The sequence below is a fragment of the Ochotona princeps genome, chromosome 17, assembly GCF_030435755.1.
Source record: "Ochotona princeps isolate mOchPri1 chromosome 17, mOchPri1.hap1, whole genome shotgun sequence".
NCBI classification, from domain to species: Eukaryota; Metazoa; Chordata; class Mammalia; order Lagomorpha; family Ochotonidae; genus Ochotona; species Ochotona princeps.
Window position 1 is genome coordinate 47,125,533 of NC_080848.1, and position 27,450 is coordinate 47,152,982.

Sequence of the window (27,450 nt, forward strand, 5' to 3'; positions counted from 1 at the left end):
ACTGTAATCCCATATGGGCACCATCCTGAGTCCTGGTTGCTGCACTTCTCATCCTTTCCCTGCTAATGTACCTTGAGAAGCAGCAGCAGACGACCTACGTACTTGTACCTTCCTATCCCAGAGTCATGTGGAAGATGCGGAAGAAACTCCAGGTTTCAGCCTGGCCCAGCCTGGCAGTTAAGGCAATTTGGGAAGCAAACCAGCTGACAGAAGATTCTCTGTCTCTCCCTGTATGTAACTTTGCCTTTCAAATAAAAGAAAATCTTAGAGAGAGAAATTGGGCCCAGCACAATAGCCTAGTGACTAAAGTACTTGTCTTGCACATGCCAGGATCCCATATGGGCGCCAGTTCTAATCCCGGCTGTTCCATTTCCCATCCAGCTCCCTGCTTGTGGCCTGGGAAAGCAGTAGAGTATGGCTCAAAATCTTGGGCTCCTGCACCCATGGCAGATCCAGAAGAGGGTTCTGGCTCCTAGCTCAGCTTAGCTCCGGTCTTTGAAGCCACTTGGGGAGTGAACCACTAGATAAAGATCTTTCTGTCTCTCCTCTGTCAAATCTGCCTTTCTAATAAATAAATAAATAAACCTTTTTTAAAAAAAGAAAAACAGGGCCCGGAGGCGTGGCCTAGCAGCTAAAGTCCTCACCTTGAACGCACCAGGATCCCATATGGGCGCCGGTTCTGATCCCGGCTGCTCCACTTCCCATCCAGCTCCCTGCTTGTGGCCTGGGAAAGCAGTTGAGGACGGCCCAATGCTTTGGGACACTGCACCCGCGTGGGAGACCCGGAAGAGGTTCCAGGTTCCCGGCTTCGGATCGGTGCGCATCGGCCCGTTGCGGCTCACTTGGGGAGTGAATCATCGGATGGAAGATCTTCCTCTCTGTCTCTCCTCCTCTGTGTATTTCTGACTGTAATAGAATGAATAAATCTTTAAAAAAAAAAAAAAAAGAAAAACAACTGACAAACTAAAGGGTTGATTTAGATTAATTTTTGAAATTTGAGAGGCAGAGATAGATTTTCATTGTTGTCTTCAAATAACCACAATACCCAGTGTTAGGTCAAATCAAAGCCAAGAACAAGAATTTAAAACTAGTGTTCCACAAGGGAGGCAGAAGTCCAGATACTTGAGCCAGTACCTGCTGCCTCCAGGGGTACGCATCAACACAAGGCTGAATTTGGGAGCTAAACCCACACTCAAATCCAAGTTGTCTAACATGCCCCTCAGGCATCTCAAGTAGACTGTCTATCTCCAACCCAAACATCAACCCAGAGTTTTTTACTGTATAGTAAAACCTATCAACATTTAAATTGTGCACAAAATTTAATCCACAAATGCTTTCCAAATGACCAATACAAAATATTACATACGTATGCTTAAATAAAAGATGAATTTAAAATAAATCAGTAAAATTATATGTAATAGTTTCTCAGCTAACCTTTCAAAAAATTACCACCTGCCATTTTTTGGTACAATATCAGAGAATATCCATATTTATCTTAAAATACTTATATCAGGCCCAGCACAATGGCTCAATTAATTCTCCCTTTGCAAGTGCCAAGATCCCTTACGATGCTGGTTCATGTCCCAGCTACTCCACTTCCCATCCAGCTCCCTGCTTGTGGCCTGGGAAAGCAGTCGAGGATGGCCCAAAGCCTTGGGACCCTGCACCCATGCGAAACACCTGAAAAGCTCCTGGCTTCAGACCAGCTCACCTCTGGCCATGGCTGTCTTTTGGGGAGTAAAGCAACAGTTGGAAGAGCTGGCTGTCTGACTCTCCTTCTCTAACTAAAATCTACCTGTCCAATAAAAATGAATACAACTAAAAATTACGTATTCACCAAATTTTAATGAGACATGTTCCCTTGAAAGGAGTGTGTGTGTGTGCGCGCGTGCGCCTGTTGTAGGTATGGCTGGCATCTCTAGACTCGGACACAGTAGCCCTGGTTCTTTCAGCCACTGACCAACATTTTGGTCTCAGTACTCTGATTTTAAGATCCCCAGGAACTGTTTGTTATAAAGATTCTATATGTTTATTTTCATTATGTGAAAAATAAACCTAGTATCTTTTAATATAAAATTTCTATAGGTAACTTTTCCAAGAATAAAATGAGAATTGTTTTACATTTCTGTAAATTTGTTTAATGCTTACCGAAAAGAAGCTAGCTTCTCAGACCTTATACATTTGATTTCTTGCAATACCTTTTTTGATGTAAGTTTATAAGGAAAAACACTAATAAGGAAAAACACTAATCTCATGTTCATATGATATAAATATTTTTTGAAGATTTACTTGTTTTTATTGGAAAGTCAAATTTACAGAGAGAATGAGAGACAAAGATCTTCCATCCACTGCGTCACTGCCCAAATGGCTGCAATGACTGGAGCCCAGCTGATCCGAAGCCAGGAGCTTTTTCTGGGTCTCCCACGCAGATGCAGGGTCTTAGACCATCCTCTGCTGCTTTTTTAGACCACAAGCAGGAAGGTGGATCAGATGTGGAGCAGCTGGGACATAAATCCGCACCCAAATGAGGTGCCAGCACTTGCAGCCATCACACTAGCCCCCTAACATGTAATTTTCAAAGCACACGGAACTACCCTAATTCAACTAGGGATAAACCAAACACCTCTCCAGGAGAATCGGACGGAGAAGGTCAGGTACAGGGAAGGGAGCTGCAAAGCAGAGCACAGGAGAGTATCAAGCTGAGAAGAGGCATGGGAGAAGCAAAGGCCCAGCTACAGCCCAGAGCAGGCATGCAAACAAGCAGGAGAGAGAAGGTGCAACCCCCAAGACACAGCAGTGCAGGCTTCACTCCACACTCGTCCTGCCAGGGTCATTCCTCAAGAAAAGCAAATGGACTTCTCCCCTCGTCCTTGGACACCTGCTAAACTGCCTACATAGTTTTACATTAAGTTCTCCTTTACTTAAACAGGCCAGGCAGGTTTTTATTTCTCAGATCTCAGGTTAAGTCCCAACTAATATAAAAACCTTGGAAAGAACCCAAATGCCATGTGCATCAACAGATGAATGAACCAATAAAATATGGTATGCCCATAAAAAGGAAGTACTAGAACTTGAAAAACTTTGAAAATATTGTTGAGTAAAGTTAGTCCATCGTAAAGTAAACCTACTAAAAGGAGCCTTTCATAGAGAAGTCAGAAACGGGCAAACCTATAACCAGCAAAAAGTGCACTCACGGCTGTTATGAGATAGTGGCATAGAAATGGAAAACAAAGGATACAACGTTTCCTTTCTCTCTTACTGTGGTAAAGTGTATGTTAAATGTAATATTCTAATCTTTTTAAAAATGTATCAATCGGGCCTGGCGGCGTGGCCTAGCGGCTAAAGTCCTCGCCTTGAAAGCCCCGGGATCCCATATGGGTGCCGGTTCTGATCCCGGAAGCTCCACTTCCCATCCAGCTCCCTGCTTGTGGCCTGGGAAAATAGTCCAGGACGGCCCAAAGCCTTGGGACCCTGCACCCACGTGGGAGACCTGGAAGAGGTTCCTGGTTCCCGGCTTCAGATCGGCGCACACCAGCCCGTTGCAGCTCACTTGGGGAGTGAATCATCAGACGGAAGATCTTCCTCTCTGTCTCTCCTCCTCTCTGTATATCTGACTTTGTAATAAAAATCAATCTAGGGCCCAGCGGCGTGGCCTAGTGGCTAAAGTCCTCACCTTGAAAGCCCCACCGGGATCCCATATGGGCGCTGGTTCTAATCCCGGCAGCTCCACTTCCCAGCCAGCTCCCTGCTTGTGGCCTGGGAAAGCAGGAGAGCACGGCCCAATGCATTGGGACCCTGCACCCGTGTGGGAGACCCGGAAGAGGTTCCAGGTTCCCGGCTTTGGATCGGCGTGCACCGGCCCGTTGCGGCTCACTTGGGGAGTGAAACATCGGATGGAAGATCTTCCTCTCTGTCTCTCCTGCTCTGTGTATATCTGGCTGTAATAAAATGAATAAATCTAAGAAAAAAAATAAATAAATCTAAGAAAAAAACATGTATCACTCTAAGAGCCAGAGAGAGCTCCCATCCCCAGGCTCCCTCCCACCCCTAATGCCTGAAATGGTAAGGACAGAGAAAGGCCAAAGCTAGCCATCAGTAACTCAGTCTAGCGTTGGCTTCTACTGGGACCCAACCTCTTGAGCCATCACCACCGCCTACCAAGGCTACATTAACAAGCTAGAAGTAGGCACTAAACCCAGGTACTCCATTATGGAATGCAGGTAACTGAACCAGGGTCCTCTGTACTTGGCTAAATACCAAGGCTAACCACCACCACTATCCAGCCCCAGAACTTCTTTAACCTTTCCCAATTCAAACACTTGTACCCACTCTCCCATTCTTCTCTTTCTAGTTCCTGGTAATCACAGTTATATTTTCTACATCTGACTTTCCTAGGAAACTTCACAAGAGTAGGATCACAGAATATTCTTTGCTGAATTAGTATTTGGAAAAGAGCCGATGTTAAGAGACAGAAACAGAGAACTTCCATCCTCTGGTTCACTCCCCAAATGGCCACCATGACTGGAGCCAGACCAATCCAAAGCCAACAACCAGAAGCTTCCTCGTGATACAGAGGTCCAAGCACTGGAGCCATCCTTCATTGCTTTCCCAAGTGCATTAGCCAGGAGCTGGACGTGAGCTGGTGCCCACAAGGGATGCCAGCACCACAGATGGCGGCTTTGCCCCCTAAGGCCACAGCACCAACCCCTATGACTCAGTTCTCTGACTTCTTCCATTTAGCATGTTTTCTTCCACGAGTAAGGTGGAAGAATTTTTTAAAAATTTTGGAGTAGATGAAAATGTTCCAAAATTGCTGTGGGAAATATTAAACATACAAAACACATAGCTCTGAATGTATTTTAAAAATTTACTGAACTACATGATTTTAAAGTTTTGGATTTGTATTTTATTTAGTTAAGACAGAAAAAGAGAGCTCCCATTCCCTAGTTCACTCCCCAAGCGCTGAAGGAATCAAAAGGAAAGGGGGCACAGCTGCTTGTGCCTCCCATGTGCACTCAGCAGGAATTGGGAAACAGAAGCAGAAAAGGAGGCTCGAACAAGGCACTTCAATGAGAAACGTGGGCATCCCATACAGCATCCTCACCAATGTAGCAAATGTCTGTATTTTTTATCTTATTTGTCTTTAAATCAATACATAGTAACTGCCCATATTTATGGAGCACAGTACAGCATTTCAATACATGTAGGCCAAATGTGACGACCAGACCAGCAGGACTGACGTATTCATCACCTCCAACATTACCATTTCTCTGTGTGTACACATTCAAAAGCCTCAACTACAGCTATCCATCTGTACTACACATTAGAAGTTATTCCCAGGACTGGCACTTTAAGCCACTGCCTAAAGTGCCGGCATCTAATATGGGCAGCAGTTCGAGTCCCAGCTGCTCCATGTCCAGTCCAGCTCTCTGTTAATGTGTCTGGCAGAACACTGGAAGATGATCCAAGTGCTTGGGACCCTGCATCTACATGGGAGGCTTAGAAGATGCTCCTGACTTCAGACTAGCCCAGCTGTACCACAGCTCCAGTCATTGCAGCCATTTGAGGAGTTGACCAACAGACAGCAGAACTCACCCGCCCTCTCCACCTATAATTCGACCTTCCAACAAAATAAACAAATCTTTAAGAAAATTAATTAACCTTATAGGGCCCACTGTTGTGGCAAGGCCAGTTAAGTCACCAACTGTGACTTCAGCATACCATATCAGAATGCCAATTCATGTCTCAGCTGCTCCAGTTTCTTCTCTAGGCTCCTAGAAAAGCAGCTGATAACAGCCCAAATATTTGGGTCCCTGCCACCCACATGGCAGACCTGAATGGAATTCAGAAATTAGCTTTGGCCTGGTTCACTTCTGACTGCTGTGACAACTCAGGAAGCAAGCCAGCACAGAGACCATCTCTTTTCCTCACTTGGTCTTCTTCAAATAAACAAATTTTTTTAAGATTTTTTTTTTTTTATTGCAAAGTCATACAGAGAAAGAGAGGAGTATCTTCTGTCCAATGATTCACTCTCCAAGTGAGCCACAACGGCCGGAGCTAAGAGAATCTGAAGCCAGGAGCCAGGAGCTCTTCCTGGTCTCCCACACAGCTGCAGGGTTCCAAGGCATTGGGCCGTCCTCGACTGCTTTCCCAGGCCATAGGCAGGGAGCTGGATGGGAAGCGGAGCTGCCGGAACTAGAACCGGTGCACCTGTGAGATCCCAGCACATTCAAGGTGAGGACTTTAGCTGCCAGGCCACCACACCAGGCCCCAAACAAATAAATCTTAAAACAAAAAGAAAGTATTGCTCCTACCCAACTGCACTCCTCCTACCCAATCTCTCTCCTCCCTCTCCCATATTCCACCCAATATTCTCTTCTTTACTTCTGTAAAACCAACTTTTTAGTTTCTACACATAAAGAAAATACACCATGCTTCCAGGGCCCAACATCCTACTTAACATACTGTCCTCCAGTGTTGGGACAAGTGACACAATTTTTGTCTTTACAACTAAATAATAGCCACTGTTTACATTTTCTTCCATTCATCAACCAGAAGAAAATTTTACAGGGTAGATGTATTTCTAGTTTAAATATTTTTTACATGTTTATCTGAAAGAGAAAAATTCTCCATCTGCTGGCTTGCACCCAAAATAACCCTCAACAAGCCAAGGTTGGAACAGGACAAAGCTAGGATTTGTGCGAAATTCTAGCTGGATCCTCTGTTAAGTGCCACAGACCCACATGCTTGAGCCATCATCTGCTGCTTCCTAGAACACGGAGCTGAGATTGCAAGCGGAAATGGATAGAGGGCTTAAACCAGGCAACCAGATGAGCCAACCTGACAGGCCAAGAAGGGAAAGTAATGAGGAAGGGAGCAATCGCAGAAAACCAACCTCAGCAAGGATGGCCACATGCCCTGGTTTCCTAAAATAGTACAAATTTACACCTTTTGTCCCACTGTAGTGATTAATGATGTTCCACTTCATTCTCTCCATTGTCCTGGTTTGGATAATTAATTTCTGAGAGGACTCTCATGCTGAAGCCTAAGAGACAAGCCGGGCAGAGCAGTCCGGGCCAGTGGGGCCGGGGGCGGCTGCTGGTGAGAGTACAGGGCAGCAGACCCTGAACGGACACGTGGGCCTCTGCAGGCTGTCTCTTTGAAAATGAGGCCTCTCTCTTTCTTCCTGTGTATATAATGATTAACCTCTATATCATAAATGTTCTGAAATTTCCAAAGTGTTTCATCTTTTAAAATATAATTTCCATCCCCAAATTGTAACAATAATTCTACATCTCCCTCTTAGATTTCTTAAAGGCTTAATCCTTTCATACTTAACTCCTTAATAAGCTATTTTTTTTTTCTAAAACGGGGTCTTTGTTTTCTTTCGTAACCGATAATTATCTCAACAAAACACTTACTGAACATGACCGTCTCTCTGCACTGATCTAAAATGTCATCTCACTGCAACCCAGCAATTTCAGTAATTAGGTATAGACCCTAGAGAAACTGGCATACACAGATAACAAGGGATATCTACTACAGCATTACAACAGGAAAATTTGAATATAACTCACAAAATGAATAAACTGGTATACAGACAATACCACACAGCAGATACAATGAATAAAGCAGTGCTACCTGTTTTAAAACGCATACACCTCAAAAAATGACAATTTGCACCATGTTAACATGTTAGAAAGCACACCAACAATAAAAGCATGAATACGTGCTAAGCCAGCACCTCATGTCAGCACACGTGAGTTACACTCCAGGATGCTCTGCTTCCAGGGTAGCTTCCTGCAAGTGCACCTGGGGAAGCAGCAGACGATGACCCAAGTGCTTGGGCCCCTTCACTACATTGGGAGATCCAGAGAGAATCCCGAGCTCCTGGCTTCAACCTGGCCCAGACCTGGCCACCAGGACCATGTGACCAGTGAATCAGAGCTTTCTCTGTCTCTCCCTATTTTTTGTCTTTCAAAAAATTAAATCTTGGGCACAACACAGTAGCTTAATGGCTGATGTCCTCATCTTACAAGTGCTAGGAGTGCATACGGACAATCGGTTTGTATCCCAGTTCTCTTCCCTTCCAGCTCCCTGCCTGTGGCCTGGGAAAGCAGCAGAGGACGGCCCACAGCCTTGGGAGTCTGCACCTGCGTGGGAGACTGGGAAGAAGCTCATGGCTTCAGCTCGGCTCGGCTCGGCTCAACTCAGCTCTGGCTGTTGCAGCCATTTGGGGAGTAAACCAGCAGATGGAAAATCTTTGTCTCTCCTCTCTATAAATCTGACTTTGCATTAAAAATAAATCTTTTTTGTTAAAATAAATCTTTTTTTTTTTAAAGATTTATTTATTTCATTACAAAGTCAGATATACAGAGAGGAGGAGGAGACAGAGAGGAAGATCTTCCATCCAATGATTCACTCCCCAAGTGAGCCGCAACGGCCGGTGCTGTGCCAATCTGAAGCCGGGAACCTGGAACCTCTTCCAGGTCTGCCACACGGGTGCAGGTTCCCAATGCATTGGGCCATGCTCTCCTGCTTTCCCAGGCCACAAGCAGGGAGCTGGATGGGAAGTGGAGCTGCCGGGATTAGAACCGGCGCCCATATGGGATCCTGGCGCGTTTAAGGCGAGGACTTTAGCCGCTAGGCCACGCCGCCAGGCCCTAAAATAAATCTTTAAAATGTTTTTTTCTTTTGTTTATTTGAAAGTCAGAGTTACAGGGAGAGGAGACAGAGTAAGAAATCTTTGATCACCTGATTCACTCCCCAGATGGTCACAACTGGCCAGAGCTGGGTCAGCCTAAAGCCAGGTTTTCTTCCAGATCTTTCACAAGGGTGCAGATACACAAAGCCTTCGGCCATCTTGCACTGCTTTCCCATGTCATAAGAAAGGAGCTGGATCAGAAATGGAGCAGCCAGGACTCAAAACTGTTGCCTAAATGGGATGCCAATACTGGTGGCAGAGTATTAGTGCGCTACACCACAGCTCTGGCTTCAACATTTTTTTAAATTAAGACTGAAGCAATTAGAATAAAATACTAAGTTTTCTTACACAGAGATGGCAGACAGGTCAATATCGCTGCATTTCCTTCAGAATGTTTCTAAGGGTCTCAAACAGTAGATAAAGAATAAAAAGGACCTATATTATTTGGTAGTATTCCCTTTTGTGTATGATCCTAGCCTCACTAGTTTCATTCACCTTTTCCTGTGTCAATACCACACTTTTAAATTACTAAAATATTCAGCGATTTCTATATCTGGCAGGGCAAGTTTCTCCTCACCTTGCTTTGTAGTTGCTACTACTTTCAAATCCTTCCCAGCTATTCTCGCACATTTCCTCTTTCTCAGGAATAGCAACTTGTCAGCACTCCTAAGAACTCTAGAAGAGAACTTAGCAGCATGACTCACCGGCTGACTGAAGGGGAGGCAAGCCTTCGTATCAGCCTAAAACATGGTCAGCTCATGTTTGAGTACAGTAATTGAAGAGCTATGTATAGGAACGTGTTACACAAACGAAATGGAGAGTATTATAGCCATGCAATGGAAAAATAAACACAGAATGCATATACATCACTCCGATCTAAATTATACATACAATAACGTATAAGTTCCATGATGAAGATTTCATATATATAAATATATGAGGGATGCACGCACACTCTTGGGAATTATTTGTAAGATGTAGACTATATCACAAGTATATATATATATATATATATATATACACACACACGTATATAATAAAGTATATATTGCCCAGAGTTAAATAATTCTTGATGTTATATAATGTAATACACACACACAACTTCTGCCATCTATATTTTGTGTTCCTTAGTTTCAATTTTGTTTCCGTCATTTCAAGGAATTTAGAAAGAGCAAACACACACAAAATTCAATGTTTCGATCTGATCAAGCTTCCCTATTAATTCTTTCCCAGTTAGCTTTAGGGGGTCAGCATCGTGACACAGCAGATTAAGTCTGCCCCTACAGCACTAGCATCCCATACAGATGCTGCATCAAGTGCCACTTCTGATCCAGCTCCCTGTTATTGTGATGGGGAGAGCAACAGAAAATGGTCTAAGTGTGTGGGCCCCTGTGCCCACATGGGAGATCTGGGTGAAGCTGCTGGCTTTGGCTGGCCCTGTCCTGGCTGTTTCAGTCATTCGGGAAGTAAAGCAGCAAGGAAAAGATTCTCCCTCTCTGCCCCCACATGCTTACTCCCCACCCTGTAACTCTGCCTCTGAAATAAATAAATCCTAAAAACTAATACTTTTCAGTAATTCTGAATGTTGGGTTCAAGGCTTGCACTCAGGTCCAGGACATTGGCTCAATGGCTAAATCCTCACTTTACAAGTGCCAGGATCCTATAGGGGCAGCCAGTTCTCAACCCAGCTGCTCCACTTCCCATCCAGCTCCCTGTTTATGCTCTGGGAAGGCAGTGGAGGATGGCCCAAAGCCTTGAAATGCTGTACCCACAGGGGAGACCCAGAAGTTGTTTTTGGTTCCTGGCTTCAGATCGACTCAGCTTTGGCCATTGCGACTATTTAAGGTAAGCAAACCAGTAGATGGAAGATCGTTCTGTCTCCTTCCCTCTGTAAATCTGCCTTTCCAATAAATATAAATATATAAAAAAAAAAAAAAGGATTCCACTCACTGTCACAAATATGAGTTAGTTGATTTGCTGTTCATTTTTTCCCTTTTGTCAGTAATCCATAATGACCTCACTTTGTGTGTGATTTTACTAATTTTTTTAAGATTTATTCACTTTTATCTAAGAGGCAGATTTACAGAGAGGAAAAGCAACAGATAGATTGTCCATCTGCTGGTTCACTCCCTAATGGCCACAGCAATCAGAGCTACACCTGTCCAGAGCTGGGAGCCAGGAACTTCTTCCAGGTCTCCCACATAGGGGCAGGGGCCAAAGGCCTTGGGACCCCCTCCCTCACTTTTCCAGGCCTTCGGAAGGGAGCCAGATCAGAAGCGGAGCAGCCAGGACACAAACCAGTGCCCTTATGGGATGCTGGCACTGCAGGCAGAGGATTAACTTCCTACTGAATGTTAACTTTAATATCCTAAGAATAAAAAGAAGTCACATTATTTAAAAGTACGATCAAGCCAACTCAGGAAGCAACAAAGCGGAGGCCTGCAACATCTACATCCCATATGAAGAGAGTCAAGTCCAGGCTTCTCACTTTCTGATCCAGCTGTTAATGTGCCTAGGAAAGCAGCAAAAGATGGCCTAAGTGCTTGGCCCTGCCACCCAGATAGGACACCCAGACGGAATTCCTGGCTTCTGGTTTCAGTTTGGCCCCACCCCAACCATTGCAACAATCTGGGGAGTGAAACAACAGAAGGAAAATTAACCTCCCTCCCTTTCTCTTTCCCTCTTCTCTAACTCTGCCTTTCAAATAACCAAACAAATCTTTCTAAAAAAGAAAAAGTTGCCCAGGAGTCAAACAAGAACAATATTCAGAACTTTTTCTTCCCTTGGTCAGTATTCCTTCTTCAAACATCTTACACGGAAGCAAAATCAGAACTATTCCAGTTGAGAATGGAGAGCCTGGAATGCACCTCTTGAGGACAGCTGCCCTGGGATCCTGCTCTCCGCTTCACCCCTCACTGCAGGCCCTGCTCGCCAAGACACCTCCGCCAGAGGGAAGCCAGCTGAAACCAGACTCCAGCTCAAAGGTAAGGCTCACCGAGAAGGGACCACTTTAAATAGCAGTGTCAGATTGTAAACTTAGTTCTTGGCACCAAAACATTATTATCTCAGGATTAGCATTACAGGCTTGACTCATGAAATGTGAAACTTCTGTGAACTGTTTAAGAACACCAGTCAAGAGTTTACGAGCAACTAACTGCCTTACACATCATGAACATTAGCAAACATAACCATGCTTTAGGATGGGAACAAAACACTAAAATGGATGACATTGTTGTGACACCACATCATTTTATCTGAATTCTGCGGACAGGTTCAGAATTAGTCTCTCACATCTTGAAAAATGAGCAATAAAATAAGGGGAAGTAAAATTGGTTTAAGTTCTTTTCCACATTTTCTTATTTTAACTACAAACACACATATGCACATGCACAAATTTACTCAACAGTAGACCAACAAAATTTTAAATATATTCCTCCTCACCGTCCCTCAAAAAGCTTCTCACCAGGAACTCCTTGGCTTTTGGCCTACAATTTCTGCATTACCAAAATGTACTCGGATAGGTTTTCAAGGTAGCCTAAGCTATCTTGGAAAACAGCTAAAAATATACTGTGACAGGACTCCAGACGCCTCTTCCGAGGAACAAACATGCATCTACCAGCAGTCACAAGAGAGACAAAGACTGTTTTTTCACCAAAGTAGAATAAGAATCCCACAAAGACGCCATCTAACTGAACTAGCCAAATAACAAATCTTTTTGATAAAGTGTGGAATGCCCCCGTTGTAGGCAACTGCCTAGGTTGCCTTGCACCTAGGTATTATATTGCTGGGAGAAAAGCACCCAGTGGCTGGCAGGCTTTTGGGGCCTGGTTAATGCCAAATTCATATTAACTGTACCAATATGCCAGCATAGTTGCTTACTTTTTTTGTTGTTGTTGTTTTAAGATAAGTGGGGAAGACGGGGAACTGTGGCTGAAAACAGGCCACCCTGGATCTGGAGGAGAGGGGCTACAGATTCCTAGGGAAGGGGGCCTAGAGATGTATTGGGGTGGGTACAGCTGAAGGCGTTTGACAGGGAAGGAGTGACTCTTTGGGTTTTCCACAGACCGGGCCACTGCACTGGCAGGTAAGTGACGGAACAGAGACAGAGTTAGGGGGCAGGGAGAATCTGACAGCACCCCTGGGTCAAGTCAAAGTATCCGCCCACATGGAGACCCAAACTGGGCTAAATAGCATCACCTTGAAAGAAAAACTTCAATCAGCACATAATTACGTAAAGAACCTACACAGTAGTCACTAAATAATTCTTAAATGCAAATTACTTTGGTTTGCCCTTTTGCAGAGCAAGGAAAAAAAAGGTTTCCCAAGACAGTGGGGTACCAGGAAACAACCCAGCTGAGAACTCTGTTATATTTTGACTATATCCAGGTAATTCTCCGACCTGGGCAACTCAGTGCACTATAAAACCAAATATATTTTGCAGCCAGATGTATGACTATTTGTCAATTCTTCCCTTAACTGACACACAAAAAGAGCAGTATGTTGAGATGCTTGATGTGAATTAACAGAAATACCTGAGAAGAGTCAAAGCATCAGGCAGCTCGCGAGCCCCTGACAGACACTAGGTGGTGCAGTAGGGCTTCGGAGGCTCCACGCACCACCTCTGAGCAATGCTGCAGGGCAGCTTTACTTCAAAGCACAAACAGGTGTCCTAAAGTGCCCAGTGCTGACTCCCCTTGAACCAACAGCTGGCTGCACCTGCTGCTGCACAAAACAAGGCTCAATGAACAGACTCTGAGGTATACACCAAAACAAATGAGAGGGCCCTGCGGCGTGGCCTAGCGGCTAAAGTCCTCACCTTGAACGCCCCGGGATCCCATATGGGCGCTGGTTCTAATCCCGACAGGCCCACTTCCCATCCAGCTCCCTGCTTGTGGCCTGGGAAAGCAGTTGAGGACGACCCAATGCATTGGGACCCTGCACCCACGTGGGAGACCCGGAAGAGGTTCCTGGTTCCCGGCTTCGGATCACGGCGCACATCGGCCCATTGCGGCTCACTTGGGGAGTGCATCATTGGACGTAAGATCTTCCTCTCTGTCTCTCCTCCTCTGTGTATATCTGACTTTGTAATAAAAATGAATAAATCTTTAAAAAAAAACACAAATGAGAAAGGCATTGGACTTCAAATAATGCTGAGTTCTACACGGAAAAAAAGTCAGGGACCAAAAGAAACGAGAAACGAGAAAACAAACAAACAAAACACACCAAACCTGTGAGGCCTCCTAGCACCCACAGCAGCTACAGCACTCAGCTGTGCATAACACACACTGCTCCACGGCAAGTTCCTTCCACACTCGCTCTACAGCCTCGCCACCTCAACTACCAACATCTTCACTCTGACTGTACAAGAAAACCCCTCTTACACTCAGACAGCTTCTCCTCTCAAACAGCCGGTGTTCCTTCTAAACAACACCAAAGCAGGTCCCTCTGCTACTTACCATTTCACAAAGGCTTCCTAAGTGCTTACACAGAAAGACCAAACTGTGCAGGGTGATACACAAGACTGGACTAGATGTCGAGGCAATTCCGGCTTCCTTTCAGCTTCTCCAGCAGCAGGAGCCAAGCCCTTCCTAGCCTGGGGCCTTTGTCCTGTTTTATCCCAACCTTGGAATGCAGCTCACTCCTGTTGCTGCAGGGCCTCGTCTGCCCCGAGGGCCTTTCTGAGCACCCTTTTGAAGGGAGACATTCACCAGTTATTCTCAATCTTATCATCTTTTTTGCACTTTTACAGCTTTACCATAATCTAAAGTGCAAAAGTTTATTTGACCTGGTTATATTTTATCTTCTCCCACTACAATGTAAACTCTCTGATTTGGTTCCCTACCATATTTGTTGAAAAAAGAAATAAACAAATAAAATTCCGAAAGCAGGTTCAGTGACCCACCAGCATCCCATGTGAGCACTGCTTTGAGTCACAGCTGTTCCACTTTCAATCCAGTTCCCAGCTAATGGTCTGGGAAAAGCACCATAAAGTGGCCCAGCTATTTGGGCCTCTACATCCACATGGGAGAGACAGATCCTTAAGAAGTCACTAGATGACAGAAAATCTCTCTCCTCTTCTCTCTTCCTCTCCTTCTTTCCCTAAACTGCCATTCAAGTAAGTAGAATAAATCTTCAATTTAAAAGTACATGGAGGGCCCGGCGCCATGGCCTAGCAGCTAAGATCCTCGCTTTGACGCCCCGGGATCCCATATGGGCGCCGGTTCTAATCCCAGCTGCTCCACTTCCCATCCAGCTCCCTGCTTGTGGCCTGGGAAAGCAGTCGAGGATGGCCCAAAGCTTTGGGACCCTGCATCCACGTGTGGGAGACCCGGAAGACGTTCCAGGTTCCCAGCATCGGATCATCGCAGCACCGGCCTGTTGCGGCTCACTTGGGGAGTGAATCATCGGACGGAAGATCTTCCCCTCTGTCTCTCCTCCTCTCTGTATATCTGACTTTGTAATAAAAATAAATCATAAAAAGAAAAAAAAAAGTACATGGAGGGCTCGGCAGCGTGGCCTAGTGGCTAAGGTCCTCGCCTTGATCCCATATGGCCGCTGGTTCTAACCCCGGCAGCTCCACTTCCTCTCTATCTCTCCTCCTCTCAGTATATCTGACTTTGTAATAAAAATAAAATAAATCTTTAAAAAAAAAAAAAAAAGTACATGGAGGGTCCCGGTGCAATGACCTAGTGGCTAAATCCTAGTCTTGCATGTGCCAATATCCCATACTGGCATCACTTCATGTCCCAGCTACTCCACTTCCCATCCAGCTCCCTGCTTGTGGCCTGGGAAAGCAGTGGAGGATGGCCCAAAACCTTGGGATCCTGCACCTGCATTGGGAGACCCGGAAGAAGCTCCAGGCTCCTGGCTTTGGATCAGCTCAGCTCTGGCCATTGTGGACATTTGAGGAGTGAATCAGCTGGACATTTGAGGAGTGAATCAGCGTATGGAAGATCTGTCTCTCTGTAAATCTGCCTTTTCAACATCATCTTGAAAAATGTCAATTTTCCCACAGTTAACTATAATTTCAGTATTCCAAATATTCAGTATTTTCAATTAAAATTTCAGCAAGCTTTTAAAACTTCACAGAATTGGGCCCGGCAGCGTGGCCTAGCGGCTAAAGTCCTCACCTTGAATGCCCCGGGATCCCATATGGGTTTATAAGATCCCCTGTATAAAAAAATTATAGAGAAAAAAGATCTAGAAGAATCTGCAACCCTCAGCAGAGTACATCTAAAAAAACAATTTCTTCTTCTTAAGGTTATTAACTTACTGGGCCTGGCATGACAAGCGACTGCCTCGGGACTCTGAACCCACGTGGGGGACCCACACACAAGAAGCTCAGCTCCTGGCTTCAGATCGGTTCAGCATCGGCCACAGGGGCCACTCGGGGAATGAACCAACAGATGGAAGATCTTTCTGCCATCTCCTTTCTGTATTTCTGCCTTTCTGATAAAATGAATCTTGGGAAAAAAAATCTCTGTACGTTGCTATACTGCACTTCCTCGAGATGATATATTACTTATAATAAATGAAAGACAAGACTTAAAATAGCATATCCTCCTTCACACATTCAAATGGTTTTCTATGAATATAAAATAACTTCTCCCTCCCCACTGCACCACACAGAGTGTGTATAATACTGCATCTGGTGGATTTACACTGTGCATATTTTCAGCAACAACTCCTAGAAAGCACAAGTTTTGGTTTCATTCCAAACACTTTCAAACACTATTACTATTATGTAAAAATTAATGGAAAGTACTTAATCAAAAGTAAAGCAAAGGGCTTGGTGCAGTAGCCTAGTGGCTAAAGTCCCCGCCCTGCATGCGCTGGGATCCCATATGAGCACCTGTTCATATCCTGACTGTCCCACTTCCCATCCAGCTCCCTGCTTGCAGCCTAGGAAGTAGTAAAGGAGGCCCAAAGCCTTGGCACCCTGTACCTGTGTGGGAGATCTGTAAGAAGCTTCTGGCTTCAGATCAACTCAGCTTTGTTGCAGCCACTTGGGGAGCAAACCAGCAAATAGACAATCTGTCTCTCCTCTCTGTATAGCTGCCTTTCCAATAAAAATAAATCTTTAAAAAAATAATAATGCAAAATTACAGGAATTCAAACACTTGAGACAGCAAGGGCATGATGGCACAGTGGGTCAATTGGCTAATCTTCCCCCTTGGAAGCGCCAGGATCCCATATGGGTGTCTACTTTAATCCCAGCAGCTCCACTTCCCATCCAGCTCCCTGTTTGTGGCCTGGGAAAGCAGTTGAGGACGGCCCAAAGCCTTGGGATCCTGCACCTGCGTGGGAGACACAGAGGAGGTTCCTGGTTCCCGGCTTCAGATCGGCACAGCACCGGCCCTTTGTGCTCACTTGGGGAGTGATTCATCGGACAGAGGATCTTCCTCTCTGTCTCTCCTCCTCTCCGTATATCTGACTTTATAATAAAAAAAATAAATCTTTAAAAAATAGATAAATAAATCTTTTTCTAAAAAAGTCTTTCAAACAAAAGTATGGGGCAAGTGACAACCTATAACCATGACAGTGACCTCATCACAAATCTAAAAGTTAGCAAAGTTTAATCATGATCTGCAGGTCACTTCCACAAAGAAAAAAGGCCCGAATTATAAGTAGATAAGCACCAAATTGCGGTTGGGATCAAGATCATGTGGTATTCTTAACTTTATTCTTCCTTTGCTCCTGACTAATCCTAGTTATGAATTTAATTTTTCACATAAAATTAATCACTATTATGTTTTCAAAAGCATTCTCAAATTCGATTATAATCACATCAATCAGCCATTCCATTTTTCTAGCACTGGAACGTCTCCAAAATCCCCTGCTTCTATAAATTAAAGCATTCTTGTATTCTAACAGTACCTGAAACTACACATGCTGCCTGGGATGAACCAATTCCGGGTCTATTAGCCTGTCCTCTGAACATCCCAGAAATGTAACACACACACAAACAATTTACAGAGAAATGCTTTGATAATGCACTGCTTATAGATGTTATGTCACTGCCACTGGTGGCATTTCTACCAGTTTTTCAGTTTCAAAAACTGTTTCACATCAAAATGTTGCACGTGTGTCAGATAGCATCACAGCCACGCCAGTTCAAGCTGTCAGGTTCTTTTCATCACGTGCTCTGCAAATATTGACCACACTAGAACAGGAAAGAGGAAGAAGAATAAAAACTAACTCAGATACATGCAAGGGCATTCCAAAAAACATATGGAAACATACATTAGGGAAAATAAAGCAGGGGTCTCAAACATTTTTGTACCAAAATAAACTTACCATCTAGATTTTTTTTCCCTAACAAGAACTTCATGAAGCGCTCTCACACATGCCTACAACAAAGGACTCTATGTGAAGGCCTGCTGTGAATAAATGGACATATGCATAACTATGATGGTAAGAACATCAAGAAACTCCAGGATAAAAATACCAATTCTGGAGAAGGAAAAGGGGGGAGAATTTCTGAATAAAGCAATACATGGCCAACCACTTGAAAAACAGGCAGATTTAAATGTAACACAGTTAAATGGGTAAGGGAATCAAAAAAGAATACGAGAAAACAACCTTTTTTTTAAGGTGCTAGTTTTGTTTGTTTTGTTCTGTTTCAACTTGAATGACAGAAATCTCACAGCAGCCAAGGATGGGACAAGCCAAGCCAGGATCCCACAACCCAATCTGCATCTCCCACATGGTTAACAGGGACCCAATCACTTGAGCCATCACCTGCCAGCTCACGGGTCTGCGTGAGCAGGAAGCCAGAATGGAGAGAAGAGATGGGACTTGAACCCAAGCACTCAGACATGGGACACAGGCACCCCAGGCAACATCTTCAACACTATGCCAAACGTCTGCCCTGAACAACTACTTCTCATACAACTCAAAATAATCATACCATTTAATACAGAAATACACCACGGAGTGGTCGCCGTGTGAAAACCACCACAGTTTAAAAAAAATCATGGGGGGGTGGGGGTGGAGAGGGGCTGATAAAGTGTTACGTGGGTCAAGCTGTCACCTACAACACCAGCATCCCATGTGAACACCAGTTCAAGTCCCAACTGCTCCACTTCAGATCTGGCTCCTTGCTGACGCGCCAGGAGAAGCAACAGAAGACAGCCCAGGTCTATCTCTGTGGCTCTCCTCCTTTCTCTATAACGCTGCCTTTCAAATAAATAAATCTTTCAAAAGAAACCTGCAGCTTTAAGCCACTGTGCCAAAACCCTCTGAAATAAACATTACAGCATGAGTACCTACAGAACACCAACGTTTCAAGCGAGCCTTCCAGGGACGGCACCTAGCAGTTGTGATGCCCCACCCCAAGCTACAGTACCTGGGCCCAAGTCCCTGCCATACTCTCAATTCTAGCTTTCTGTTGCTGTGCACCCCGGGAGGCAGCAGATCCCCAACCCTCACATGTGAGACAACAGAGTTCTTGGGAGCTGCAGCCTGGTCCAGCCCTGGTTACTGTAGGCGCTGGAAGAATGAGTCATTGAATGGATTCTCTCTCCCGCTTTCACATAAATCAAAACAAGGGACACTGTAAATAAGCTTTTCAATGTAACATTAAAGATACAGTTTGGGACCTGCAGAGTGGCCTAACGGCTAAAGTCCTCGCCTTGAAAGCCCCGGGATCCCATATGGGCACCAGTTCTAATCCCGGCAGACCCACTTCCCATCCAGCTCCCTGCTTGTGGCCTGGGAAAACAGTCGAGGACAGCCCAATGCATTGGGACCCTGCACCCACGTGGGAGACCCGGAAAAGGTTCCTGGTTCCCAGCATCGGATCGGCGCGCACCGGCCCGGCGCACACCGGCCCATTGCGGCTCACTTGGGGAGTGAAACATGGGATGGAAGATCTTCCTCTCTGTCTCTCCTCCTCTCTGTACATCCGGCTTTCCAATAATAATAATATCTTTAAAAAAAAAAAAGATACAGTTCATATATTTACTGGTCGTCTAACCTATAGAACTGAAATCCCTCATACTTAAAAATTTTTTTTTAAATTTATAAGACAGAGTCAGTTAAGAAAGCAACAGCTAAATTTGTAAAATAATTAACCTATTTGTTTCAATCTCAGAAGAACCTGACATCGGCAAAACAAAATTTTCACTACTGTAACACGTTTTAAAACTAACACTAGGTCCTCAAAGACTTTTTTTAAAGATATTAATCTATTCAAAACCAAAATCAGGCAAGTTAAATAATTCCCAGTGACCACTGTGTCTGATCACTGGTGTTGATCAAAGACATTTTTTTTGCATACTGTATTTGAATTGCATAAATATCTTAAATTCCACACTTCAGTTGAGTATCCAAACTGATTTCATTTCCTATCCACTCCAATTTTTAAGTAAGTGTCAACCATTATGTGAAATCCCATGGAAGATGGACGACAGAGAACGTGGCATGCATGCCCAACTGGATGTGGGAAGAGCTGGACTCCGCTCCATCCAGGCACAACAGTCGCCCCTCCATCTACCCCAAGGAAGCACAGGTGAGACCAGATCCCCTACAGCTTGGCCAGCATCTTCATTTAACCAGTTCCGTTTGCTTTAGAGAACACTGCTAAGTCAAAGTAATGGCAGCACCCAGGGAAGAAACCAAAGGGCCTCAGAACACTGGGTGTTTTGTGTGGTCTCCGACTTTCAAATGCAGAGGAGGAGGTTGGTGAGAGCAGGTTCTATCTGAAGACCCTCCAAGAAATATTCTGACCACACAAAAAATGGTGGGAAGAACGGTATTAATGTTCACAGAAGACCACCACCACAAGCACACCAAAACAAACAGCTGTTTCACATACAATTGTTGCTAATTTACAGACGTATTCATTGTTTCATACTCTTAAGACGTCCTGATGAAAAAGAAATGAAGGGCCCGGCGGCGTGGCCTAGCGGCTAAAGTCCTCGCCTTGAAAGCCCCGGGATCCCATATGGGCGCCGGTTCTAATCCCGGCTGCTCCACTTCCCATCCAGCTCCCTGCTTGTGGCCTGGGAAAGCAGTCGAGGACAGCCCAATGCTTTGGGACACTGCACCCGCGTGGGAGACCTGGAAGAGGTTCCAGGTTCCCGGCATCGGATCGGCGCGCACCGGCCCGTTGCGGCTCACTTGGGGAGTGAATCATCGGACGGAAGATCGTCCTCTCTGTCTCTCCTCCTCTGTGTGTATCTGGCTGTAATAAAATGAATAAATCTTTAAAAAAAAAAAAAAAGAAAAGAAATGAAGCAGCTTCTTAACTATGTAAATGCTCGTCTTTGTTTCCTCACACCTGAAAATGACAAAACAGCAGGCAATCTAGATGACACTATTTGTGCTTAACTATGCTTACTAATGTGCCCTGCAAGTAACTGAACAAAATATATGAATATCTAATCTATACGAAAGTGTGTACATGACAATTCTGGCCAACCTTTGTTCTGCTTTGTACCATATTCAAAATAAAATCCGCCATCTAAAATAACAGAACAGATGGAAGTGAGGAAATATGCGAGAGCTCTATCATTCGCAGGCTTAAACAGGAAAACTGAGTAATGTGTGGCGACAGTCACCTACATCCAAAGGCCACAATGGCAAGGCAGTCCCACTTCACAAGCTTATTTTATTAACGCTTTTTAAAAACAGGACTAATTGGTGCATCACAGTGGCTCAACAGGCAAATCCTCTCCTGCAGTTGGCATCCCAAACTAGCACGAGTTCTGATCCCAGCTGCTCTACTTCCTACCTAGCTTTCTGCTTCTATCCTGGAAAAACAGTGAAAGTCCTTGAACCCCTGCACCCATGTGGGAGACCCAGATGCAGCTTCTTACTCCCAGAGCAGCTCAGCTCCCACAGCTGTGGCCTTCTGAGCAGTGACCCAGCACACGGAGGACCTCTCCCTTTCCCTGTCTCTCCTGAATCTGCCTTTTAAATATAAATAAATAAATCTTAAAAAAAAATCTAAAATTATATAACCATGGGACAAACTTTTACTCAACTCCACAGAACATATATTCACCATCAACATTTCATGCTTTTCTTTAAATTATGATTATAGGCCAAATACTTTGCCTAATTTTGTTTTCTAAACCTGACATTCAGTTAAAAAAAACACATATTCCTCTAGAGGTAATGGGACAGAATCACAACCATACAGATATGTCACAGCAAATAACAGGTGTGTGCTGGTTAACCTGTAATGTGCATATATTTTTTTAATGAGAATTCTGTTTATTCATTCAACAAAAAATTGCAGTGTCAATAACACACACACACACACACACACTCCTACCTAAAAGATAAAATCAGAAGAGGGTCTAGCCAGCTCTAAAAAGGAGATAAACAGGTGCATGGGTACCTATAACACTCGGTAGAAAGTATAAGCACTATGGGCCCAGCGGCGTGGCCTAGCGGCTAAAAGTCCTCGCCTTGAAAGCCCAGGGATCCCATATGGGCGCCGGTTCTAATCCCGGCAGCTCCACTTCCCATCCAGCTCCCTGCTTGTGGCCTGGGAAAGCAGTTGAGGATGGCCCAATGCACTGGGACCCTGCACCCGTGTGGGAGACCCGGAAGAGGTTCCTGGTTCCCGGCTTCGGATCGGCGTGCACCGGCCCGTTGCGGCTCACTTGGGGAGTGAAACATCGGATGGAAGATCTTCCTCTCTGTCTCTCCTCCTCTCTGTATATCCAGCTTTCCAATAATAATAAAATCTTAAAAAAAAAAAAAAGAAAGAAAGTATAAGCACTGTGGGAGATGAGCTGATAAGGCACCACAGAAAGCTCAGACACGACCCTTTCAATCAGGTAAAAGCAATTTCAAGACAACCAACTCCCTTCAGGCGCACAACAGGAAACCCAAGGAGAACAGGTGGTTTCCTAATAATATGGTCAAGGAAACTAAAGAAAGGTTGCTCATGTTCCAAAATGCCACAGATAGTTACAGGAAGCCCCAGGAATCTTCATATTAGACATATTTCCTCCGGGGGAGTAGCCCAACATATGGAAAGCCTTTTGTAAAGGAATATTTTGGTACTACCAGCAATCACTTTGTAGTGTGTCACATGTTAGATACACATCTATAATCGATCTAGCTTGATTTTCATAAACAGGTGTGCACAAAAAATGCAAAACAGCTGAGGACTATAAATATTAAATAAACTTCCCACATGGACATCAACAAGATGAGAAAATAACACACAGGGCTGGTCTCTCCAGCAACGTGCGGTCATTCTGTTTCACTCATGTCTAAATAATGCTGACTGTAAAACGGATCTGATCCTGAGCCCAGGCAGGTACAAAAGTTGATCCAACCAATAAACATCATTATGAAAGGGCACAGCAAAACACCTTCAACAAAACTATTAGAAATTAAACACTGTAACAACGCCATCAACTTCAGGTACTTATCCAAAGAACAATCACATGGGAACCAGCACCAGCCCTACAGATCTAGTCCTGATGAACGAAACAATTCGCAGGCATTAAAAAAAAAAAAAAAAAAAAAAACACAGGCCTGTTGCTTTTTCCCCCACACTGCCATGTTCTGTGCCTCCCATCATTTGCTTCGCCAGGCTGCACACAAGGAATGTAAATTTCGGGATAATTAGGAGATAATGAGGCAAGCAAATCTGAGGCAGGTGAACACACTATTCCTAAAGATTAGAATTACCCATACCACTACTCCATAAGGTTAACTCGGTGGGAGACGCACCAGGGCTTGAAACATCTGACACTTGGCAAACCGACTTTTTGCGAATACCCCGTAATTCCCATCCGTTCCTCTAATCCGTAACTAACCCACTCCCCGCTCCGGCTACGTGGACAAAGTCGGTCTTCTCTCTCCGTTTCAGACGGATTGTTCTCAATTCCAGTTTCTCAAAAAACAAAAAAAAAAAAAACAAAAAAAAACGAGGTGCCCTCTCCGACTTGGCCTCCCGAAAACATCAATAATACAACGGCGGAAGGCACGGGGTTCGGATGCTTGCCGCCTCCACCACTAACCCACCCCTTCGCCATTACACCCGAGAGCGGTCGGCTTAGGAAGGTGAAACTAGCCGGCGCTCCACGCACTTGTCCATCGCTGTCACCCTCCCTAGTCCTTTCCACACTGCCCCCGAGACGGCCGCCAAGTCCGCCTCGGGGTGCGCCCACCAGGCCCGCCACCTGCGCCGGCCCCACCCGGGCGCCCAGCTCGGCCGCCTCGGTCCGCCCTGCAGGCTCCGCACGCCCCCCTTCCCCGCAGGACACCTCGGCACCGGCCGGGCCGCACTCCATTCTTCCTCTCAAACTCCATAAACCTCTCCACTCGCCCAGCCCGAGTTCTCCGCCGCGCCCGACGCGTCCCTGCACGGCTCAGGAGTGTGTACGGGTGGGGGGAGGCTTGGAAGCAGCTGCGGCCCGGGGATGGTCCTCGATCTGGCCGGGGACCCCGAGCACAACCCTCCCCACCTCGCTAAGGACCATTCAAGCCCGCCCCGAGGCCGGTATGCAGGGAGTCCTCGGAAGCCTCGGGGCGAGCCAGGGGCCCCGAGGCCGGGCTGCGGGCGCCAAGGGGCCTACTCACCGGGAGCTGGCGGAGCGTAGGAGCCGGCGCGCCACCCGCTCCCCTGCCCCCGGCCTGAGGAACGGGACGCGCGTCCCCTCCGCCGGGACCTCGTTCGGCGCGGCCGAGCCCTGAGCTCACTCCAGCCGCCGCCACCTCCGCCGCCGCTGCTGCCGCTGCTGCTTCGCCACCTTGGCCGCCATCTTGACTCAACCCCTCTCCCTCCCCCTCCACCCCCCAGGCCGGGCGACCGCGGCTAAGGCGGCTCCGACACCGGCTCCTCCTCCTTCCGGAGGCCTGGGAGGACCGACTCCCTCCGCCGGCCGAGCGCCCCTGCTGCCTCGGCCGAGCTTTCTGGGTCACGTCTCTTCTCCCCCCCGCCCGCCATGGGCTTGGCGGCGGCGGCGGCGACCCCCCCATCCCTCAGGCCGCCCTCCGTCCGCCGGGCCCGGCGCGGCAGCCATCGCGGAGCCGGGCTGCTGGGGGCGCCGGGCGGCTGCCGCGCGCGCTCGGGGGCCTTCCTTCTTGCCCGCATCCCCGGGCGTGGGAAAGGGAAGCGCGCCAGGCCGTGCGCGGGCCCCGGCATCGGGCCGGCCGACCTGCGAGGCGGCAAGTCGGCGGCTCTGAGACCCTCAGGAAGGGGGTCCACCTTACCCGAGACACTTTCCAGAGCCCTGCTCTAGCTCATTCGTAAGTGCAGGCCGCGGAAGAGGTGTCCACCATGTTTCTCGGTAGTAACTGAGAAACTGTGGCCTCTCAACCCTGCCCTAACATGACCTGTCTGAACCGAGAGGGGGAGGGGGAGTTCTCGTAACCGTAGGCTTTTCTTGAGGGAAAAAAAAAAAAAAAGACCGCAGGTCCGTAGACCCCAAGCGTAAGAAGAAAAAAGTTAACGTGTATGCCACTTTGAGAAAACTTCCCTCGAGATCATGGATTGTCTAACCAGAGTGACAAGAAAACCTAAAGATTGGGGGGGCGGGGGGAAGTAGAAAACAAAAGTAGAAGACTGGAGGCAACTCTTCCTGCAATATGTGGCAAGTGTGTTTTACAGTTATTCCCTTTGAACCCAAGGGCAAAAGTTACAAAAACAAACCACTGGATGGTCAGGGATTCGATTCGGTTCAGTAACCAAGCAGCAGACACTTAATTCTTAAATGCCGAAGGGGAAGTGGGGAAAAAAATGGAGACATCTCGGAAGAGACGTGCTTGGCTGCAGGCGCCAAGCCTGACCTGTGCAGAGTCGCGTCAGAGCGGCCTTTTAAACGCGGAACGCAATTGCAGCGGGTGCGGTGTTCCCGGCGGAGTCGGGGTCCGCGGCAGCTTTTCCTGCTGCGCAAGCGCAATGCCACTCACCCCGGCATGGACGCGCTGGGTCTCCTGTGTGCGGTGGCCGCGGTGCTGGCCGCCCTGGCCTGGGGTGTCCCCTGGCTCTGGGAGTCGGCGGGAGGAGTGGAGCGTCGGGAGCAGGCGGGCCTGCCGGGAGGCGGAAGCCGAAGCCTCGTGGTGATCGCGCACCCGGACGATGAAGCCATGTTCTTTGCTCCCACCGTGCTGGGCTTGGCCCGCTTGAGGCACCGGGTGTCCCTGCTTTGCTTTTCTGCAGGTAGGAGGCCGGTGGAGAGGGATGTGGGGGCTAAGCGGGCTCCGTCGCCTTCCCCTCGCAGCATTTGTAGAGCGAGCTAAGCCTGCAGAGAGCCTTTCTCTGCACGCCTCCTCCTCCTCCTCCCCTCCCAGGCTGGAGGGCCCCGGGGCGGCCGGCTTCCCAGGTGGGTTGTGGAGACGCTAGCAGGATTGAGGATCCACGAAAAAAAGGCGGCTGCTCGCGATTGGTTCCTGCGCTTCCGTTAGGATATGCGACGAGCGTCGTCGCCATCCTATGGAACCCGTTTGACTTAAAGATAATGAAGAAGGGTGATCCCACACTGCCCAGTGCCTTGAACACCATCAGTGCCGGATGGGGCCTGCTCCGGCCCTGCAGGCAAAGTGTCACTTGAAACCATCGCAAAGGAACCCTCCTGCTGCTGTGAAAACCCATTTCGTGCTGGAAGGATGTGAGCGTCCAATGAAATCTCTGACTTAGATGATTGAGATAGGAGGTGACACACACAGAAAGACAGGACATTTTGTAGCTGTTTTGAATGATTCAGCTGCCTGCCTACCCCTCCCCCACACACACACCCAATTATCAGTGAAAGGAGCTTTTATTTATAATGCAGCAAAGACCAAGGACAAAAAAAAAATCCCTGAGATTGGTTTATGGTGATAGTTGCACAGCTGTGTAATGAATTGAATTCAACACATAAAACAGGTGAATTTTCCACTGTGTCATATTGTACCTCAATAAAACTGTTTCATAAAATGGCCCATGCATCCTCCCATTTGGTTATGTGTCATTACACGCTAATCACATTGTAATATTCTTTTGATATTTATCATTTATTGAACACGTGCATATTAAACAGATGCTAGACCTTCTACACATATCTTGTTGGGATTGGCTTCTGAAACTGTCAGGACCCCCAAAACCTTATGCTAATTTGCATTCTCACTGGCAGTAATGAAAATACCTTTGTTGATTTATTACCCACGCACAGCATTGGCTAGTATTTTTAAATGACATATGCACACATATATATGATACACAAAGGTGCAGACAAATATCAAATGTCCACAACAACCCAGACTCAGCCATGACTAAGACAGGAAGCCAGAACAATCTAAATCACCTACAGAGTTGGTAGGGGCTCTGATATTTGAACCATCACCTTTTTTTTTTTTCCTTAGAGATTTTTACTTTAATTTTATCTGAACGGCAGAATTAGAGCAGGAAAGAGATCTTCCCTCTGCTGTTCACTCCCAAAATGGCCCCAATGACCAGAACTGAGCTGTTCTGAAGCCTGGAGCTTCTTCCGGGTCTCTCACATAGGTGCGGAGGCCCATGGCTTTTCCAGATCACTAGCAGAGAGCTGAATCCCCAGGAGAGTGGCAGAGATCCATATAGAATGTCAGCACTGCGGCTGAAAACTGACTGTGCGACACCACCCAGGCCTGAACCGTCCTCTCTTCTCTCATAGGATGTGCATTAGCAGGAGGTTGAAATTACAAGGCATTCCAACATGGCATGCCAAGCAGCATCCTAACTGCTAGGCCAGAAACACATCTCTGACTAGTATTTTTTTAAGTTACTTTTTTAAAAAAATATTTTTATTGGCAAG

The 27,450-nt window shown here is 46.4% G+C and overlaps 2 protein-coding genes across 21 annotated transcripts in view; one reads left to right on the plus strand and one right to left on the minus strand.

Annotated features, from left to right (window-relative positions):
* NCOR1 (nuclear receptor corepressor 1) overlaps window positions 1-25,022 on the minus strand; it is a 147,088-nt gene extending 122,066 nt beyond the window's left edge. For 19 of the 20 annotated variants that reach the window (XM_058676523.1, XM_058676527.1, XM_058676521.1 and 16 more), the window contains exon 1: window positions 24,257-24,461. The gene's annotated coding sequence lies outside the window, so the exon portion shown is untranslated. Of the gene's footprint in view, window positions 1-24,256; window positions 24,462-24,889 lie in introns of those variants that run through there. The other variant, XM_058676510.1, reaches the window with a different exon arrangement.
* Window positions 25,023-25,478: 456 nt separating this feature from the next.
* The window catches only part of PIGL (phosphatidylinositol glycan anchor biosynthesis class L), a 66,296-nt gene continuing 64,324 nt past the window's right edge, over window positions 25,479-27,450 (plus strand). Inside the window, exon 1 of the mRNA XM_004599302.2 lies at window positions 25,479-25,838. Coding sequence (XP_004599359.2) covers window positions 25,595-25,838 — 244 coding nt within the window. The 5' untranslated portion in view covers window positions 25,479-25,594. The remainder of the gene's footprint in view (window positions 25,839-27,450) is intronic.